The 20,801-nt window shown below is 41.4% G+C and overlaps 2 protein-coding genes across 21 annotated transcripts in view; one reads left to right on the plus strand and one right to left on the minus strand.

The window, feature by feature from the left end:
• The window catches only part of TRIP12 (thyroid hormone receptor interactor 12), a 145,510-nt gene extending 141,390 nt beyond the window's left edge, over positions 1 to 4,120 (minus strand). For 9 of the 20 annotated variants that reach the window (XM_046018012.1, XM_046018009.1, XM_046018006.1 and 6 more), the window contains exon 1: positions 3,088 to 3,415. The gene's annotated coding sequence lies outside the window, so the exon portion shown is untranslated. Of the gene's footprint in view, positions 1 to 2,772; positions 2,932 to 3,087; positions 3,417 to 4,100 lie in introns of those variants that run through there. The other 11 variants (XM_046018017.1, XM_046018018.1, XM_046018016.1 and 8 more) reach the window with 5 other exon arrangements.
• FBXO36 (F-box protein 36) overlaps positions 3,710 to 20,801 on the plus strand; it is an 88,840-nt gene continuing 71,748 nt past the window's right edge. The window contains exon 1 of the mRNA XM_046018019.1: positions 3,710 to 3,825. Coding sequence (XP_045873975.1) covers positions 3,730 to 3,825 — 96 coding nt within the window. The 5' untranslated portion in view covers positions 3,710 to 3,729. The remainder of the gene's footprint in view (positions 3,826 to 20,801) is intronic.

Genomic DNA, 20,801 nt, shown 5'->3' on the forward strand with positions numbered 1-20,801 from the left:
TCCACTACCGATTTAATAGTTTCAAAATATAAGTTGCTGTAACTTCGTATCTGCAACCTACCTCACATCAAGGTCACCCCCCCACCACGACCACTGCTGAGAAGCTCTGTGTTTTCAGTGACCTCAAAATAGCTAACATAATTTTCTAAAACTAATGATAATGTATTATATTTACTTAGCAGTTTGTAGTTTTTCACAACCATTATATCCACTGGGTCTCAAAAATCACCCAGTGAGGTAAAACAGTGGTTACCCATCCCTATTTCACAAATAAAATAACTGGAGACCAGGGGCACCTGGGTAGCTTAGTTGGCCTTCAGTTAAGTGTCAGGTCTTGATCCTGAGGACCTGGGACCGAACCCTGCATAGGGGCTCCCCGCTCTGCAGGGCAATCTACTTCTCCTTCTGATCCTCCCCCCTGTTCATGTTGGAGCTCTCTAATGAAAAAAAAAAAAAAAAAAAAAAAAAAAAAAATACTGGAGACCAGATAGGGTAAGTGAATAGCTCAAGGTCACACAGCTACTAACTGGCACTGTGTGAATTCCCAAGCCATTGTTTGTCTCTTAGCTGGAATGAGGTGCTTAAATAGGATCATAAAATCTTATCTAGATAACATAAATACAGTAATCTTAAAAGTTAGCATGGAAAGGTAAATATTCAAATTTACTTTGCGCAGTGAAAACACTGATTTTATGCTGGCTTAGCATCCCCTTAATTTTTAAAAAAATTATTTTAGCTTAGCAGCTTCTGGAACTCTAACTGCCAAATTCTAAAACTTTTAGAAAGGAAATGAAAAACTAAAACAAAAGGCCTGTTCACTGACACAAACTAAATAACCGTGAGCTCAGCAGACTTACAAACCCCTCAAACTCTCTAAAAACTGGGAATCCAATAGAAATAATGATAACGTTAATTAAATTCTACATTAATTACATGGCAATTCTCAAATCCTTATGGATATTGGCACATTCATAGAAAAGCAAATGTAGACAAAGCCCACAAACTCCAACTATGTTAATATGCTCTCGTAAGCGTAAAATAAATGAAATAAAAACTCCCCAAACAATCTCACAATGATGTGTAAAAGCTACACTAATTCATTAATGTTTCTGGGCCTGAAAATGGAGCATGGCTGTTTCAAAAGAAATTTACCTTAAAATTTACTTCAAAATTCACACTTAGTATTGATCTTTTCGCATAATGAAAATAAACCTTAAAAAAACTATCTGCAAATGACTGTCTCTAACCTGATGATGCCATTCCTCAACCTTAACCGCCCCTCCACACCCCTCACCCCCGAGTAAATGCGACACACAAACACACCACACACAGGCCTCATATATAGGCCTCTTGCCTTTTTCCCCAACAACTAAGACCTTTGTTCCAAGCATCGGTTTTTTGCCCCACTCAATAGCTCTTTCAACTTTCTACCCTGTATTTTTTGTTTTGTTTTGCTTTTTAGAGAGGAGATCCTCAGCCTCAACTTTCTGGGTCTTTAAAAAATGAAATGCCAGAAATATCTACAGAGACTGGAGAGGAATAGGAACACAGCACTAAAGGGCCTACAAAACGGAGTAAAGCCCGGGGATTGGGTGATCTGGCAGCCAGGCAAGATCCGGGAAAGGCCGACTAGGAAAGGAAGACAGCAGGGGAGCAGTTAGACGTCCACTCAGAACACATTCACTGCACTAGGAAACATACCCCTGAATCCCTCACACACGAACGTTTACTCACTGACACAGTCCCTCCTTCAATTAACTAACGAAGCAATTAAACTCTACCCACCGCCAGACACAACGCTTAAGCTAAACGTCCCCAAAGTAAAACGGTGTTATCAAAAGACAAACGAACGTGTCTTAAGGGTTTAGGAGCAGCCCCTTCCGTTCCTCCTTACCACACAAGGTCCCCCCAGCAGTTCAAATGTGTTAAGTTATTTCCTCCCGATTTGCATGTGTTTTTAAATCTTTATTAATTCTTTTCCCTGTAGCAAATTAAGGATTCCTGTTACTCTAAGGAAGGAAGCGCCACGAAGGACAGGATTTGGGATTTTTCCAGCCTTCGTTATTTGAACTCCCCTTAACTTGTTTCTGAACTAGAAACCCACTCACCATGGAGGAGGATGGAGGAGAGGGTGAACTGAATGGACAAACGATATAATAGGTTTTATGTAATCCACATATAAATAAATTAATCGGCTGACTCGCTTTGAATGCTAATACGACTGGAGTGACAACTGGTCCACCTCCCTCCCAAGTCCTGGACCCCCACCCCCGATTTCCACTCTGATCTATTCAGAAACATGCTCTGCTCCTCTCAGTCAAGTTTCTCGGCCTCTTTTCCAGCCCCCCCACTGCACGTCCGTCTCTCCGTCATCCTCACTCAATCTCAACTTCCCAAGGCTAAAGAAACTGCCCAGCGCAGACCCCTGTCTCCGGCCTCGCCCGCCCACAACCCTCCCCCCTTGGCAGGAAACCCCTTACTGCGGTCTAAAGTCACTCCGGCCTCTCCCTCCTCTGACCCTCGCTTCCCACAACTGTTGTCACTCGAGCTGCTCCCTACTTTCCATTTCCGGGCCGTCCCCGGCCCTGGAGCCTCCCCTCTCCCGGTTTCCGGGCCCCCCGTCCCATTTCCGGGGAACCCTTGCCGTCTTCACACCCCCCACCTGCACTTCCGGCCCCCCACTTTCTCGCTTCCTAGACGCCCTCCAAGCTCCAAACCCCACTTCCGGCCCCCCCGGCCCCCACCGGGCTCCCCAAGACCCGCACGTCTTACCCGGGTTCCGTGAAGGGCCCTCCTCATCGCGGGGGGCCAGAGGAGGGACCCAGCGAAGCCCCCCGCTCCCGCCCAGCCCCGGTCTCCCTCGAGCGCCTCGCTCGTCAACCCCCGGCCCGGTCCTTCCGCGGCCCCGCCGCTGCCGCCGGGTGCAGGCCGAGCGGGGGCCGAATCGCGGCGATGACACAACCGGGCTTCCTGGGACTTTCTGTTCCAGCTCCTCCCCACCCCCCTTGCCGCCCCCCCCCCCCCACCCCTCGGCACAACCCCAACCCCCAAGCCTGGCCCGGCCGCTCGGAGCTGAGCCCCAATTACCTAGTTGGGCCCCAAAGTCTCCGGTCCGGACTCGGTGGCGCGGCAGTAACTTCCACTCGCTCCCCCCACCCCCCCCCCGGCGGCGGCGGCGGCGGCGGCGGCTCCCCGGGTCCCTTCAATTATCAGCTGAGCCGCAGCACCGCGGCCGCCGTGCGCCTCCGCCCGCGCCGCCTCCCTCCCCGCCCGTTCCAGCACCCTCCGGGAACTATTTTCCCCGCCGGCTTAGGCTGACGAGCTCGTCCGCGGGAAAGGCCCCGCTACCTACTCGCGGCCCATCACATCGCTCCTCCCTCCCCCACCGCCCGGAGCGACTCTCCCAGCCGCCTGAGATCTCCTCCCGATCCCTTCGAGGGACCAGGAAGGGGAATGTGGGGCTGTGCTTGGTATCCCTCCGCCGGGGTCACCCCCTCCCCTCCATGCTAGCAGGAACTAATTCCCTTTCGGGTCACCAGGGACCTGAGGTTTGAAATTTCACGGACCAGAGTTCCCTCTGACTCAAGGGAGAGAGGTCGACCACCCCAAGGCAGAGACCCTCTGCTAGCTCAAAAGCGGGGTTCGATTTAAACTAGGGCTTTGGCCCCATGACCCCAATCAAGCCCCGCCCCTTCCTGGTTGTCTTAGCGACGGCGGTGGCGTCCCAAGATGGCGTCGTGGCTGCCGGAGACTCTGTTCGAAATTGTAGGACAAGGCCCAGCGCCGAGCAAAGACTACTACCAGTTATTGGTCACCCGGTCCCAGGCAAGTGCGAGGCGCGGTTTACCCTCTCTAACACCCTGCCGCCCCGGTGGAGCGCGGAACGCGAGCCGCGCTAGGCCGAGAGCGACTGTGGCCCGCCGGAAGCGTCCGGTCCCAGCTCCGAGCCGGGAAGATTTCCCTCGTCACCTGGGCCTCCTCGGCCGGCTCCTCGGTGGTCCGCGTGTCTTTTCCCAGCCCCAACCCGGCTCGTCCCTGGCGAGCTTTCTTTGCCTTCCCACATCGCCGCCCTCTCCCTTCTTGCCACCCGAGGCTCCTACCCGCAGAGTTCTCTCCGCGCGAAGAGAAAAACGCGTCCCTGGCTGGCGTGCAACCTCACCTCAGCGTGGGAAGGAGAGAAAGAAAGACTCAGCCAAGTGTCCCAAGGAGGAGCCGGCAGGGGAGGGGAGAAAGGGAAGATCTCTTTTCCAGGGTAGGAGCTAATCATGGGGGATTTTTAAAATCTCATTGTGGTCTTTCCGGTACCACGACCACATCAAAACTTCTTTTTCAGTAGGAATTGATCGTTGAGAGCTTTCCCCTTACCTTTTTGGAGCCCCTTCTATCCCATTGAAAGTGTGCGGGGGGGGGGGGGGGTGGTACAAAAATGTTTCAGCTGCTCTGCGCGTCAGCCCCACCCATAATGACATCTGCTCCACAACAATAAGACTGAGGATTATGTTATCGCTGGAGTAAAGTAACCATCAGCCTATTTTTATGACTACTTTAGCTATTTAAGGTGGGCTTTTTGGTTGATTTATTGTGCTCTTGAAATGATCAGGTTGAACTGGGCCTCCACTCGGAACACATTTTCTAATTCCTGGCTGAGCTTAAGCCTGTCTCTGAGATAAAGCACCTTGTACTTTAACAGATGTATTTCTATAAAATGAAATTTAGAATTTTGTACATACTTGTTTCGGTGTAGCTATTGAATATGGCATCAGTTTTCCCGTGAGCCCTTAAGTAGGCAAAGAATGCTTTTTTAATAGCTTCAAAAGCATCTTTTAAAAATACCATATGTATTTTTAAACCTGATATTTATAAATATTACAAGTATATCAATAATAAAAGCGTGATAACCTGTCAAACTTAGATATTTAATTGAACATTTTGGCGGGGGGATTTTTACACATTTAATTGGAATTTCTTAAATTTCTGAAATTCATTTTTTTGGTACATTTTTAGAATGATTTTCCATTCGTCTTAAGATGTATGATCCTACAGTTTTTCACTTTCTAACATTAATGATTGAAAGCAGTAACACCTTACCATATTCATACTTTGTTTTCTATTTCCATCTACCTCACCTAAGTTAAAATGTTCTAAAATGTTAAAATGTTTTTTCCATAATTTGTCTCTTAAAAAAATTTTTTTGAGGATTTCTTTTTCTTGAAAGTCCGTTATTACAAATGTACTGTCATGTGTACTATCATGTCCTAAGCCTCAACGAATGAATACTTGTTTACCTTTTTATTTTAGTAAATTAACCATAAGAGTGTTCCTGGCCATTAGTTTTCCCCAAGAATGCTTCTGTTGTTGATGTTCAGACTTTGCTCTGTAGTCTAACTTGGGCACACGCCTTCTTCTAGCCCCTGTGTTTTATGAAATGCCCCTCCCCCACCCAAGTCTTCTTACAGCTTTCTCTCTCTTCATTTTTCTTTTCCTTTTTTCCTTTCATTTTCTTTCTTTTCTTTTCTTTCTTTCTTTCTCTTTCTCAGATCAAAAACTGACTTTCATTTGAGGCCCTATTCTTCATGTCAATTGCTTCTATATAAAATCCTTTTCAAGCTGATTCATTTTCTTTTTTAAGCAGACAATATATCCACTACAGTTCAACCAGTGCAAGTTCATCTCAAATCTGATTAATTCACTCTCTTTTTAAAGTAAAATTGGTTGTAAAAAATAGTAAGCCAAAAAAACAGTCTTTTCAGTCAACTGTCTTGAGAATATGCTATTTTCTGACCACAAGACAATTTTTCTAAGGCTCAGCACAGGAAACCAAACATCCACTTTGAGGTGGTCTGACATAAATAAGTACTAAAACACTAGAATTAAAATGAGTTTTATAAGATGGACTTTTTCTGAAGTGACATTCTAAAATTTTTCCTCTCTCTTTCTTCCTTTATTTCCAAAAATGTTGTATGTTATTCTAAATAGGCCCCAGATTTAGATGGATCTTTCTGTCCCTCTGATTCTTTTTTATTCTTTTTCACTGCTTTTATTTTTATTGGCTTTAAATTGAAATAACTGCACATTTCACACAGATGTGAAGGCAGATATCGCTTATTAGGGTCATACCACTGTTGGTATAGTCCATAATATAGATGTTATACATAAATTTTTTTTGCCTTCTTACTTATACAGTAACAGTAAATACATATTCTTATGCTTATAGAGGCATTCCCAATTAACAACTCAATACCATGATTTTTTGTTTTTTCCTTAGAAAGGCACTTACAGAATATAATTTTTAGTCAATATAGTTTCTCACATTTGATCTTTATAATGATCTGAAGGCTTACAAAAATCACCGCACTGCTTTCTAAATCAAAGATTTATGCAATTATCTTCACTCTAGTTTTAGTAGTATATATATTTTCTTATATTGGATTCTAATTCTTTGAAAACTGCTAGATTCATAGTAAGTTAGAACTGGAAAGAACCTTGACTATTATTTAGGCAAAGGATATTCCACACTTTGCTTCTAAGAAAATCTTAAATTGTGTTCCTGAATGAAGATCCTTTCCTTAATTTAATCAGCAAGTTGGCATTTACTACGGAGATGCAAAATACAAGATTTCTGGCTTCAAGGAATTCATCTTTCATTCCACAGATCTGTATTAAGCACCTTTTATGTGCCAGGTACTGTTCTGGATGCTGGGGAAACATCAGTAAACCAAACAAAATCCTTCCTCTTGTGGAGCATGTAATCTAGGTGAGAGAATATAGTTAGTGATTTGATTTATATAAACACTGAAATGGCTTTTCAAGAACAAAGGAAGTTCATAGCCAAGTTAATGGATAGCACAGATGATTTAAAATCTGTGTCCAGAGGAAAAAAAAAAATCACTTTAGAGTAGGAGGCTCAGGAGGGTACAATGACCAGTCTTACTCTTGCCAACTGTCTTCTTTATTCTCTTGAAGTGGAAGTATTGCTTAAGATGGCCACCCCTGGTGACTTAAGTTTAATGTGACAAATAATGGAAAACTGCTAGAAACAATAACTGTATGATGAGAATTGACAGATAATGGCCTCTTGCACCTGTGTTAGGCGGTGGTCCCAAGAGTACCAACATGTGATAGTCGGTCCAGCGAATGAAAGGAGGAAGAATGAGTAATAGATTACCTTAATTTACCTATTTTACTTAAGCCTACTAAAAACTCCAAAAAGATACCAAAAGCTAATGTCATCTGGAAAGAAAAAGAAGAAGAAAGAAAAGAAATTCCAAAAGCTCACTCCTCAAAAATAACAAATATTTTTGACGTGCTTTAGAGTTGTAGCTCTGACAGAAAACATGTGAGGTCGCATGGCAGCCTGTGACAGGAAACTGTCCTCTCCAAAGACTTCTGAAAAAGGAATTAAAACTAGACTTAGTGGCTGATGTTTAGGTTTTGCAACAAAGAATCTGGCAGATACTGTTTCAAACTGCACAGCAATTTTAAAGATTTAAGATTCAAGCACAGCCTAATAAAAATGTTAATACACCCACCCTTTGACCCTGCAAGTCCATTTCTAGGATTTCATTCGCAAAAATGCTTTCACTTATGTACTAGGATATGTGAGCAAGAAGTTCACCAGAGTGAAATAATTGTAAAAGTATACTTCCATTAGTGGAAATTGTGTTAGACTGAATCATTCATACCAACGAATACTATACAATCTTTTAACAAGAATGTGATGGATCTCTTTAGTAGAACAGATCTTAAGCAAGAAAAGTAAGTTTCTGGGTTAAACATTACCGTGATATCACAGATACTGTGATGATCCCGTTTGAAAAAAACGACCACCACAACAGTTGTATTTTGTTTTGAATAAATGTTAATGAAATTTAAATAAATGTCAGAGGAAACAGTTGAAGCTCTTTACTCTGAGGGTTGGAATTTTGGATTGCTTTCACCTTCTGCATTATATATATATATATATATATATATATATATATATATACATATATGTATATATATATATATTTTTTTTTTTTTAGGATTTTATTTATTTGACAGACAGAGATCACAGGTATACAAAGAGGCAGGCAGAGAGAGAGGAAGGGAAGCAGACTCCCTGCTGAGCAGAGAGCTGCTCCCAGGACCCTGGCATCACGACCTGAGCTGAAGGCAGAGGCTTTAACCCACTGAGCCACCCAGGCACTCCTGCATTATATATTTTTGAAAGCTCCAAGTTTTTCTACAGTGAACATTTATTTTTATAATCCGAGAAAAGCAATAAAAATTGAAAATGAAAATGTGAGCGGATAGCACTTATTCTGAGAAGTTGCCCTGCTCTGTACTTGAACTTGCATCTGTTGAACCGGTATCACCTCTGAGCCACCTCCCACGTTACATGATGGACAGCATTAATAACTGTGTCACCAGAGACTACTGACCAGGGGGAGGGAGTGGTTCTAGTTCGACAAATTCAGAGAGTGCAAATGGATTGATTGTTACTTATGAAATTTTAATGTCTAGAAATTACTCATTTTATGGGGTCTTTTGCTTTTAGTTTTTAATGTAGGTAATACTTACTTTTGAGAAAGTAAAAGATTGTCTTCTGTTGCTTTGTTGGGGGTGAGATAGTATTAAGGAGCCATTAAGGAACAGAACTTCTCAAGTGAATTAAAATTATATTAACTAGACACCAGGTTGCACATTTTATTTTTTTTATTTTTTTTAAGATTTTATGTATTTATTTGAAAGACAGAGATAGGCAGAGAGGCAGGCAGAGACAGAGAGAGGGGGAAGCAGGCTCCCCGCTGAGCAGAGAGCCCGATGCGGGGCTCGATGCGGGGCTCGATCCCAGGACCCCGGGATCATGACCTGAGCCGAAGGCAGAGGCTTCAACCCACTGAGCCACCCAGGCGCCCCTCAGGTTGCACATTTTAGATGGCAGGTGGGGTGCAGTCAAATTGAGATCATGATGGTATTTCCCCAGGGGACCCAGGAACCCCTAAATCATGGTCTACTCTAGCCCCACTCCCCACATAAGGTCCACAAGAGTCACTGGCATAGAGAAGATAAAGCAAAGGAAAGTAAAACATACATTCCTTTTTTTGTTTCTTGTTACTCTTTCCTTGTCCCTAAGGGACTGTCTCCCACTAATGGACAATGTTTCTGCAATCTATTTCGCCCATTGTGTCCAATGGTCACCATTCACAACCAAAATGTTTCTGCACAGAATGTCCAGAATTCAGTGGAATGCTTGCATTCGCTTATTTTCCTCTTCCCTGTTATTTACGATTGACTTCTCCTCTTTTGGGAGGCTGACTCTTTGCCTCCGAAAATCCCTCATTTTTTCTTCTGCTGTTAAATATAAGCTTTTCCCTTCTTCACTCTTAGAACTTTCAGCTTCAGCCCAGCCCTCCCGGAGGCCCTCCTCAGGAGTGTTTTGGTTTTCCCTCCCGCTCTTAGCAGTACTGGCAGTGAACACCCTTCCCTGCCCTACAGGTTCTGCCAGGTGTTCCTGCCTACTGCATTATCCTTCTATTCCTCAGATCTGACACACTTCAGAAAAATGATTCCTAACCTGTGCTACTCCGGAATGCACCCAATTCCAGCTGTGAAATTGCTTTTGATCAGAAATTTAAATTCCCTTTAATTTTTCAAGGTGACATGTGGCACTTTCCAGGAGAGAGGGATAAAAATACAAATAAGGGGTTAAATTCTTGAAAATGACAACATTCAGTGCATATTATAACCCAGTTGTCAAGTGGCTTCTAAACCCTCATTTCAAAATTCCATGACAGCTTGACAGAGCTCCAGTATCATCTTTTCTCAGGTAAATCGTTCATTCAGCATCTGCAAGCACCTCCTCAATCTAGGCAGTTAATTTGGTCTCACCCTGCATTGACACATATTTGTCTCCTAATTATATGGGGCAGTAGAGCGCTGAATTTGGGAGTCACTGAGTCATGGATTCTTTTGTTCCTCCTGCTAGTCTGCAGGCTCTTGACCTGGGGCAAGGCACTTAATTTGTCTGGGCCCCAATTGTCTCATCAACATTATAAGGTTACTACTCTAAGAGATCACAAAGGTTTAGTCCATTTCTAAAGTGTTATTTTGCATGAAAGTAGTGTTTCACCCTGGAAAAAGTAATGGATTTTTTTTTTAAGAAAAATTAGATTTGCATTGAAAATTCTGTATTAGTAGCTATGTGACCTATATAAGTCTTTACCTGCCTGAGGTTCCATTTCTTCATCCATAAAATGAACAATGAAAAAAATCAACTCTTGGCTATTTCACTGATATGGGAAGAACAGATACATATAAAAAGCACTCCAGGCCAGGGTTTCTCAAAGAGAGCTTGTATCATCAAATGAGATTGGACAATCCTGGGTTAAACACAATCTATTTTCTTCTCTTCTCCCGCATTTGTCAGAGCCTTTAAAATCCTGCTGTCTACCATGAATCTCCCAAGAGGAGACTGTACCATGGAGCTTTTCCTGTAGGCTGATGACTGTGGGACCCTTTTTTCTCTCTGAGCATCTCCAGAGCTAAGGTTCTGGGGAATGCTAACTGGAAAATACCCAGCACTGTGCCTGGTACAAGAGCAGCAAATACTGAAGAAATGTTTAAATATTTACATGGTCTTCTCCCAATGCCAGATCAGCCATATTTCACCCTTTTTTTTTTTAAGATTTTATTTATTTATTTTTTGAAAGAGAAAGCATGAGTAGGGGGAGAGGGAAGAAGCAGGCTCCCCGCTAAGCAAGGACCTGCCCCTCCCATTCCGGAATCATGATCTGAGCCGAAGGCAGATGCTTAGCTGACTGAACCACCAAGACACCCCTAAATTTCACCTTTTCATGAAAATGATTATAGATACTCTTGAATCCTATTTTTTTTAATTTTTTTATTTTTACACTTAGCTTGTATTTCTACAAAAATACCTATTGGTGTTTTGATTGCGATTGCAATGAATATATAGCTCTATTTTTGGTGAATTGACATCGCTACAATATCACAATCCACAAATATAGTATATCCGTCTTTTAAAAAAATTTTTAGGTATTCCTTAATTTTGGTTATGGATTTCTTATAGTATAGAAATCTTACATATATATTGTTAGATTTCTAATTGTTTGACTATTTTAAGTTACATTGCTTCTCAAAATTGTATTTTCTATTTGTAGCTACTAATAAAAACAATTGATTTTTTTTAAGATTTTTTAAAATTTATTTGAGAGAGAGACAGTGAGAGAGAGCATGAGCAAGGAGAAAGTGAGAGGGAGAAGCAGACTTCCCGTGGAGCTGGGAGCCCAATGCGGGACTTGATTCCGGAACTCTGGGATCGTGACCCAAGCTGAAAGCAGCTGCTTAACCAACTGGGCCACCCAGGTGCCCAAAAAACAATTGATTTTTGCTTCTAGTAAATATTCTTTTATCTGGTGATCCTACCAAGTCACTTACTAATTTTAGTGATTCATATTTTTTCAGATTTTATGACAAATTCATGTTCTCTGTGCATAGCGATATATTTCTTCCTTTCAAATCCTCATGTCTTATTTGTCCTCACTGTATGACATTGGCTAAGACTTCCACTAAAATGTTGAAGAAAGGGGCGCCTGGGTGGCTCAGTGGGTTAAAGCCTCTGCCTTCAGCTCAGGTCATGATCCCAGGGTCCTGGGATCGAGCCCTGCATCGGGCTCTCCACTCAGCGGGGAGCCTGCTCCACCCTCTCTCTCTCTGCCTGCCTCTCTGCCTACTTGTGATCTCTGTCTGTCAAATAAATAAATAAAATCTTTAATAAATAAATAAAAATAAAATGTTGAAGAAAGATGATGACACCAGGCATTCTTGTCTTGTTCCTAGGCTTATGGGGAAAGCTTTCAGTTTTTGCCAAAAAGTGTGATGTGTGCTGTAGGTTTTTTCAAATCAGGTTTAAGGTGTTTCCTTTTATTTCAGGTTTGCCAAAAGTTTCTATTCTGAATGGATAGTGAATTTTATTTTTCAAAAAAAATTAAAAGAACCCACTAAGGTCTTTCAGCTATATTCTAAAGTTCAAGGTTGCTGTTTTTCTCTAAATTATTATTGAGGTTATTATAAACTGGGTGCTTCCTGGCTCCAGGACCATCATATTCAGCATTCCTTAAAGAACACCCGTTATTTTCTCATGCTGTCCCTGTGACTTTGGCCCCAATCACTAGAATCACTTCCTGTCATATCCCCACATCCAAATTCTCCCCCTCCTTTGAGTCTCATCTAAAATGCCTGCTTGGGGCGCCTGGGTGGCTCAGTGGATTAAGCCACTGCCTTCGGCTCAGGTCATGATCTCAGGGTCCTGGGATCGAGCCCCGCATCGGGCTCTCTGCTCCGCAGGGAGCCTGCTTCCTCCACTCTCTCTGCCTGCCTCTCTGCCTACTTGTGATCTCTCTCTCTCTCTGTCAAATAAATAAATAAAATCTTAAAAAAAAAAAAATGCCTGCTTAAGGGGCAACTGGGTGGCTCAGTCAGTTAAGCATCCGACTCTTGATTTCCTTTCAGGTCATGATCTCAGGTTGTGAGATCTATCCCCGTGTCCAGCTCTGCACTGAGCACAGAACCTGCTTAAGATTGTCTCTCTCCAGGGGCGCCTGGGTGGCTCAGTGGGCAAAAGCCTCTGCCTTTGGCTCAGGTCATGATCTCAGGGTCCTGGGATCGAGCCCCGCATCGGGCTCTCTGCTCGGCAGGGAGCCTGCTTCCCCTTCTTTCTTTGCCTGCCTCTCTGCCTACTTGTGCTCTCTCTGTCAAATAAATAAATAATCTTAAAAAAAAAAAAAGATTGTCTCTCTCCAGGGCACCTGGGTGGCTTAGTGGTAAGTGTGTACCTACAGCTCAGGTCATGATCTCAGGGTCCTGAGATTCATCCTCACATCAGGCTCACAGCTCAGCGGGAGTCTGCTTCTCTGACCCTCCCTTCTCTCATGCTCTCTCTCCATCTTCCTCTACCCTTCCTTCCCCAATCTCCTTAATAAAAATAAACAAATAAATGCCCACTTAACATTTGAAATCAGTGGGGAAATGAAGAACCATTGAGTATTGTAATAACTGGCTACCAAAAAGCCACAAAAAATTAACTAAATCCCTATCTCATACTGTCCATTAAAAATATTTTATATGGGGGCGCCTGGGTGGCTCAGTGGGTTAAAGCCTCTGCCTTCAGCTCAGGTCATGATCCCAGGGTACTGGGATTGAGCCCCACATCAGGCTTTCTGCTCAGCAGGGAGCCTGCTTCCTCCTCTCTCTCTCTGCCTGCCTCTCTGCCTACTTGTAATCTCTGTCTGTTAAATAAAATAAATAAAATCTTTAAAAAAAATATTTTATGTGGATTGAAGAAGTACATGTTATGCACACAAACATACGCTAGGAAAGTACCATAAGAAAATAAAGGAGAATATTATTTGAGTCTAGAAGTAGAGTTTTCACAAAACTTGAATCTGGGAGCCATAAAAGAAGAATGGCAGATCAAGTACATTTAAAATAAAGTTTTGGGATGCCTTGGTGGCTCAGTTGGTTAAGCATCTGCCTTCAGCTCTGGTTCTGGGACTGAGTCCCATGGGGTTCCTTCCTTGCTCAGCTCAGCCAACTCCTTGCTCAGCACAGAAACTGCTTCCCCCTTTGCCTATTGCTCCCCCTGCTTGTAAGCTCTCTCTCTCACACGAATAAAATCTTAAAAATAAATAAATATAAATAAAATGAAATACAGTTTTGTGGGTGCCAGGTTGGCTTACTCAAGCATGTGACTCTTGATCTCGCAATTGTAAATTTGAGGCCCCATGTTGGGTGTAGAGATTACTTAAGAATAAAATTTTTTTTAATAAAAAATAAAGTTTGTTTCATGAATGATACTTAAAATTAATAAATTGCCTGGGAGAAAATGTTGGCTACAGATTTTGTAGGCAAAGGGTTAACATACCCAGTACCTAAAGATTATTATTTTTACAAATTTGACAAAATTTAACTCTCCTTTATGACAAAAACTCTCAGCAAGACAATATAGAAGAAACATACCTCAGCATAATAAAGTCATATACTGTATGTATGACAAGCCTGCAGCTAACATCATAATCAGTGGCGATAACTGAAAGTTTTTCTTCTAAAATCACGAATGAGACAAGGATGCCCATTCACTAGTTTTATTCAACATAGTATTAGAAATGCTAGCCAGAGCAATTAAGCGAGAAAAAGAAATAAAAAGTATCCAAATTGTAAAGGAACAAGTGAAACTATCACTATTTGCAGATGACATATTCTAGAAAACTAAAAATTCCATCAGAAAATTATTAGAACTAGTAAACAAATTCAGGAAGTTTATAGGATACAAAATCAATACACGAAAACCCGTTGCATTTCTGCACACTGATAATGAACTATTAGAAAAAGAGTTTAAGAAAATAATTCCATTTATAATTACATCGAAAAGATTTAAATACCAAGAAATAAATTTGACCAAGGAGGTGAAAGACCTCCTTGAAAACTACAAGACATTAGTGAAAGAATTTAAAGGGGTGCCCGAGTGGCTCAGTCATTAAGCATCTGCATTCAGTTCAGGTCATGATCCCAGGTACCTGGGATCAAGCTCCACATCGGGCTTCATGCTCCCTGCTTGGCAGGAAGCCTGCTTCTCCCTCTCCCACTCCCCCTGCTTATGTTCCCTCTCTCACTGTCTCTCACTCTCTTTCTGTCAAATAAATAAACTCTTTTTTAAAAAAAGAATTTGAAGAAGACACAAATAAATGGAAAGATATTCCATATTCATGGATTGGAAGAATTAATACTGTTAAAATATACATATTACTCAAAGCAAGCTACAGATTCAGTGCAATCCCTATCAAAATTGAACAAGCATTTTTCACAGAAATAGAACAAACAGTCCTAAAATTTTTATGAATTCATAAAAGACCCTGAATGGCCAAACCAATCATGAGAAAACAAAGCTGGAAGTGTCATGCTCCCTGATTTTGAAATGTATTGCAAAGCTTTAGTAATTAACTAGTGTGCTGTTGGCACAAAAATAAACACATAGATCAGTGGGACAAAATAGAGAGCCCAGAAATAAACCCACATATGTATGGTCATTTAATTTAATTTAAGAAATTAAATTAAAGAATTAAATTAAATTAAGAAACCAAGAATATACACTGGGGAAAGGACAGTTTCTTCAGTAAATGATATTAGGAAAATTAGTCACACGCAGAAGAATAAAAATGGACCACTATCTTACACCATATACAAACTCAAAATGGCCTAAAGATGAATGTTAAGACCTAAAACCATAAATATCCTGGAAGAAAACAGGCAGTGAGCTTCTTGACAGAAGTCTTGGTGATGATTTTTTCAATCTGATACCCAAAGCAAAACCAACAACAGCAATGTAAACAAGTGCGACCACATCAAACTTAAAAGCTTCAGCATAGCAAAAGAAGCCATCAACAAAATGAAAGAGAAATGTACTGAACGAGAGAAGACATTTACAAATGATATAACTGATAAGGGACTAATATCCACAATATATAAGAACTCATACAACTCAATAGCAAAAACAAAAACAAATCCCATTTTTCAATGGGCAAAAGATATAAATAGACATTTTTCCAAGGAAGACATACCAGTGGCTAAGAGATACAGAAAGATGCTCTACATTTAATCATCAGAGAAATGCAAATCAAAACAACAATAAAATACTACCTCATACCTGTCTGAATGGTTAGTTTCAAAAAGATACAAATGTTGGTGAGGATGTGCAGAAAAGAAGCCCTTCACGGGCTGTTGGTGGGAAGCAATATAGAGATTCTTCAAAACATTAAAAATAAGGGCGCCTGGGTGGCTCAGAGGGTTAAAGCGTCTGCCTTCGGCCCAGGTCATGATCCCAGGATCCTGGGATCGAGCCCCGCATCAGGCTCTCTGCTCCAAGGAGAGCCTGCTTCCTCTTCTCTCTGCCTGCCTCTGCCTACTTGTGATCTCTGTCTGTCAAATAAATAAATCAAATCTTTTTAAAAAATTAAAAATAAAACAACCATATGATCCAGCAATTCGACTTCAAGGTATTTATCCAAGGAAAGCAAAAATACTAATTTAAAAGATTTATGCACCCTCATGTTCATTGCAGCATTGTTTATAGTAGCCAAGATATGAAAACAACTTAAGTGTCCACCATCAGATGAATGGACAAAGATGTGGTAGTACAGGGGTTCCTGGGTGACTCAGTCATTAAGCATGTGCCCCTTGGCTCAGGTCATGATCCCAGAGCCTTGGGATCAAGCCCCATATCGAGCTCCCTGCTCAGCGGGAAGCTTGCTTCCTCCTCTCCCACTCCCCCTGCTTGTAATCCCTCTCTCGCTGTGTCTGTCTCTGTCAATAAATAAAATATTTTTTTTTAAAAAGAGGTGTAGTATACACACACACACGCACACACACACACACAAAATATTATTCAGCCATAATAAAGAATGAAATCTTGCTATTTGCAACAACATGGATGGACCTAGAGGGTATTATGCTAAATGAAATAAGGCAGACAAAGACAAATACCTTATGATCTCTCTTACATGTGAAATTTAATATATGTGTATATACATATATATGTATGTGTGTGTATCATGCGTGCATGCACAAATGTATATATGAAACTCATATATAGAAAGAACAGATTACCAGAACCAGGGAGTTGGGATTGGGAGAAATGGCTGATTTTTTTTTTTTAGTTTAAATAAATTGATTTTTTAAAAAAGTAAATAACTATGCTGGTATTCTAAGATCTATCTCATATTTAGAATTTCTAGGGGCACTTGGGTGGCTCAGTCAGTTGGGCATCTGCCTTCAGCTCAGGTCACGATCTCTCAGGGTCCTGAGATTGAGTCCGCGTCAGGCACCCTGCTCAGCAGGAAGTCTGCTTTTCCCTCTGCCCCTCTCCCCTGCTTGTGCTCCCTCTCTCAAAAGTAAATAAATAAAATCTTTAAAAAGAATAAATCTTTACTGTGGGTTTAAAAAGAATAAAACTTTACTATGAATTAGCATTGAAACAGATATGATTACTTTAGTAAAAAATCAGTTTGTTGTTTATTTACTAAAGGTCTCAATGAACAATTATTCACCTAAGAAGTATCTTAAAATCCAGTCAGTCAGTTAGAATTTTTTCAATCCCTCTAAAGCCACCTTTTAATAACAAACCTAATCATTATAATAATAGTAAGCAGTATTGAGTGCTTATAACAGGTGAGACATTTAATCCTTGTAACGAGCTTATAAAATAAGTATGATTGTTATATAGATGAGAAACTGGGATTTAGGGAGTTTAAATAAATTGCCTGAAATCTGTATATTATGGCCAAGAAGAGAATAACCTTTGGCCAGCCAGCCTTACTTACTCTCTCTGGGCTTTTTCCAAATGCTATAGCTACATCTCCATTTCTGTTTTAAAAAAAGAAATAGAAAAAATTTTTCAGTGAAAACAACAAATGACTCAGAATGATTCAGAGATTAATATGTAACAAGTTGCTCTTGAAGTTCTCCTCCCTTCAAGTTTCCACCTTAAAAAAAAAAAAAAATCACATCCTTGACCCTGCGTCCCTTTGTGTCTCTCATCTTTTAATCTTTTCTTTCACAAAGTAGTCACTGCTTCCATGACCCTTTCTTTCCTTCCTTAAGACAACTCCTACCTTCCTCTTACTACTGGTATGTTACGCAGTAACTCTGTAATTGCCAAAACTAAAGGATACCTTATGACAGCGTACTTGACATTTCATGCTGTTGATCAGCCTTTTCTTGAAATGTGTCCCTTCTTTATAGCCCCTGGATTCTTATTTCCAGGTTCTTTTGGATTATGGCAACTCAAGTGCTGCTTGCCTTTATGCCCACATTAATGTTGATGTTTCTCAGCCTTAGTTTTTTTCAATCTATTTTTTGTTAAAAAAAAAAAAAAGGTGGGGGAGGGGGGAAGTCATTAGGGTGGGCCCTAATCCAGTATGGTGTCCTTACAAAAAGAGATTAGGACACAGACTTGCACAGATAGAAGAGATGTAAAGACACAGGGAGAAGATAGCCATTTACAAGCCATGGTGAAAGGATTCGGAAGAAGCCAACATACCAACACCTTGACTTCTATCTTATAATTAATTCACACTTAAGCCATCCAGTCTATAGTACTGTGTAAGGACAACTCTAGGAGAATAATACATTTCTAAAGTTAAAGGATGACCTGAATTAAAGCTTTAAAACAAACAAACAAACAAACAAACAAAAAACTTGGACAGATACATGAATACTCATGAAGAGAAAAGCCTTGTCAGACTCATCCCTTATGACTTTGAAAGGGGAATTTGGAAGACTTGATGCAGTCTATTTTGATTTTAACATGTTTAAAATTATATTCTATGGAAAACACCCATGTATTAAGGTATCAGATTACAACCATCGTATAAAGGCTCCCTGGACAGAGGACCAAACTCAGAGCATGGTAATGAAAATACATGCTAACTTGGAGAATGGAGGGTTGAGGACAAAGTAGCCAGTAAGCTAGGGGGAAAAAAAGAAGAAATATAGCCATAAATTTGTCTTAAAACTCATTTGCTAAAATGGTGTCCATTTTAGAGGATAGGTTCGGCATTATTAATGTAGATTCCTTACTATTGTGGACAAATGGTACAAGATTCACAAAATTTTGGTTAAGAGTGTCAAGTACTTGGGACAGAGTAAGAACTACTAAGAGGGAATCCTTGCTCTGTAGTCTTCTTCAGTCTGGCTGATGGATATTTTAGAAGTGGTTATCAAGCAATGAAATAAGAAAGTAGCCCTGTAAGGAGTGGGGACACCATATGGGAGGCATATGGCATAAAAGTACAGACATCAGGAACCATAAAGTCGTCTTCCAGTTATGCCTACCACTAGCCAGTCACTGGGCCCCATTTTTGTCTCTAGATTCTAGACTGAAAAATGAATATAGAGTTCAGGGGCAACTGGGTGACTCAGTCGGTTAAGCATCTGCTTTCAACTCAGGTCATGATCCCAGGGTGTTGGGATCGAGTCCCACATCAGGCTCCTTGCTCAGCGGGGAGCCTGCTTCTCCCTCTCCCTTTGCCTGCAGTTCCCCCTGCTTGTGTGCGTGCACGCGCTCTCTCTCTCTTTGTCACATAAATAAAATCTTTAACAAAATAAAAATGTAAGAGTTCAGTAGTAAAGAGAAAAATAATTAGAAAATAAGATCTTTGAGTATAGGTTGAAATAATTTGTTATTTAACTACATAAGAGAGGCCTGGGTTATTTAATACATTTTTTTTAGGAATGATTTCATCATAATTGATAATCAGCTAGTAACCATTTATATAGCAGGGGTCAACACAAGAGGAAACAAATGCCCACTGCCATGTGTGAGATTTAGGTTAAACACAGGGAAGAACTAGCTCAGCAGGATAAAGGACTATGAGAGGATATGGAATTTACTGCTTGGGAGATCTTTTAAAATAGCCTTGGGGTGCCTGGGTGGTTCAGTGGGTTAAACCTCTGCCTTCGGCTCAGGTTAGATCCCAGGGTCCTAGGATCGAGCCCCACATTGGGCTCTCTGCTCAGCAGGGAGCCTGCTTCCTGCTCTCTCCCTGCCTGCTTCTCTGCCTACTTGGGATCTCTGTCTGTCAAGTAAATAAATAAAATCTTTAAAAATAAAGTAAAATAAAATAGCCTTGCAAGTTTCAGGTGGTCTGATTGCCTCAATTGGTGGAGCTTCTGCCTTCAGCTCAGGTCATAATCTCATTAGGCTCCCTGCTCAGTGGAGAGGCTGCTACTCCTTCTGCCTCTGCTCCTCTCACCAAATTGATCCCCCCCCCCAAACAAATAAGATCTTTAAAAAACAATAGTCTTGAAAGTTTCAAGGCGAATTAGTAAGATAAATTGCCTCATGGAAAAGTGGGCAAAGAACATGAAGAAACAGTTACCTAAAGGGGTGCCTGGGTGGCTCAGTTGGTTAAGCGTCCAACTTTCGATTTTGGCTCATGTCATGATCTCAGGGTTGTGAGATCCAGCCCCAGGTCAGGCTCCAAGCTGGACATGCAATCTGCCTAAGATTCTCTCCCTCTATGCCTCTCAACGACCCCCACCCCTCGTGCACAGTCTCCCTGTCTAAAAAATAAATAAAAATGTGAAAAGATGCTTACTCTTACTAGTGATCAAGGAAATACAATTTAAAACCACAAGATAGATATTTTCCACTGGCAAAATTTGAAACTACTCAGGTTGGGAAGGCTCTGAAAGGGCTTCTTTCAGTATTTACTGTACACCAAGTCCCAGACCATGCCAACAAAGCAAAGATGAGTTCACCTCCCTCAGGAAGAGTGCAGTCTAGTGGGGAGACAGACGGACTTAGCAAGGTCACATCCACCAGAGATCTGAGCTGTCTGGTGAGAGCATTGGAGGGAATCCTGGGATGGCAGCATGTCAGGGAAGACTCACAAAGACTAGATGTGAGCGGAGACCAAAACAGAAAAATTAGGGACAGTCTGTTGTGCCAAAGGTGTGTGAGGGCAGAGCTCATTCCAGGGACGAGTCATAAGTATTGTACTCTTGCAAAATGTGAAGCTGAGTGCTGGCCCCACTGAGAAGCAGCCAGGGGAGAGATCAGGAAGTCCCTGGCAAATCAAGCATTAAAACGATACAGCCAGGGCTACCTGCTGGCTCAGTCATTAGAGATGCGACTCTTGATCTTGGGGTCATGAGTTCAGGTCCCACAGAGTTTGCTGTAAAAAATAAAATATTTTAAAAAGAAAAAAAAGTAAGAAAAAACACTCAATAGAACCAATCAGTGG

This window comes from Meles meles, chromosome 9, assembly GCF_922984935.1.
Source record: "Meles meles chromosome 9, mMelMel3.1 paternal haplotype, whole genome shotgun sequence".
Taxonomy (NCBI): Eukaryota; Metazoa; Chordata; class Mammalia; order Carnivora; family Mustelidae; genus Meles; species Meles meles.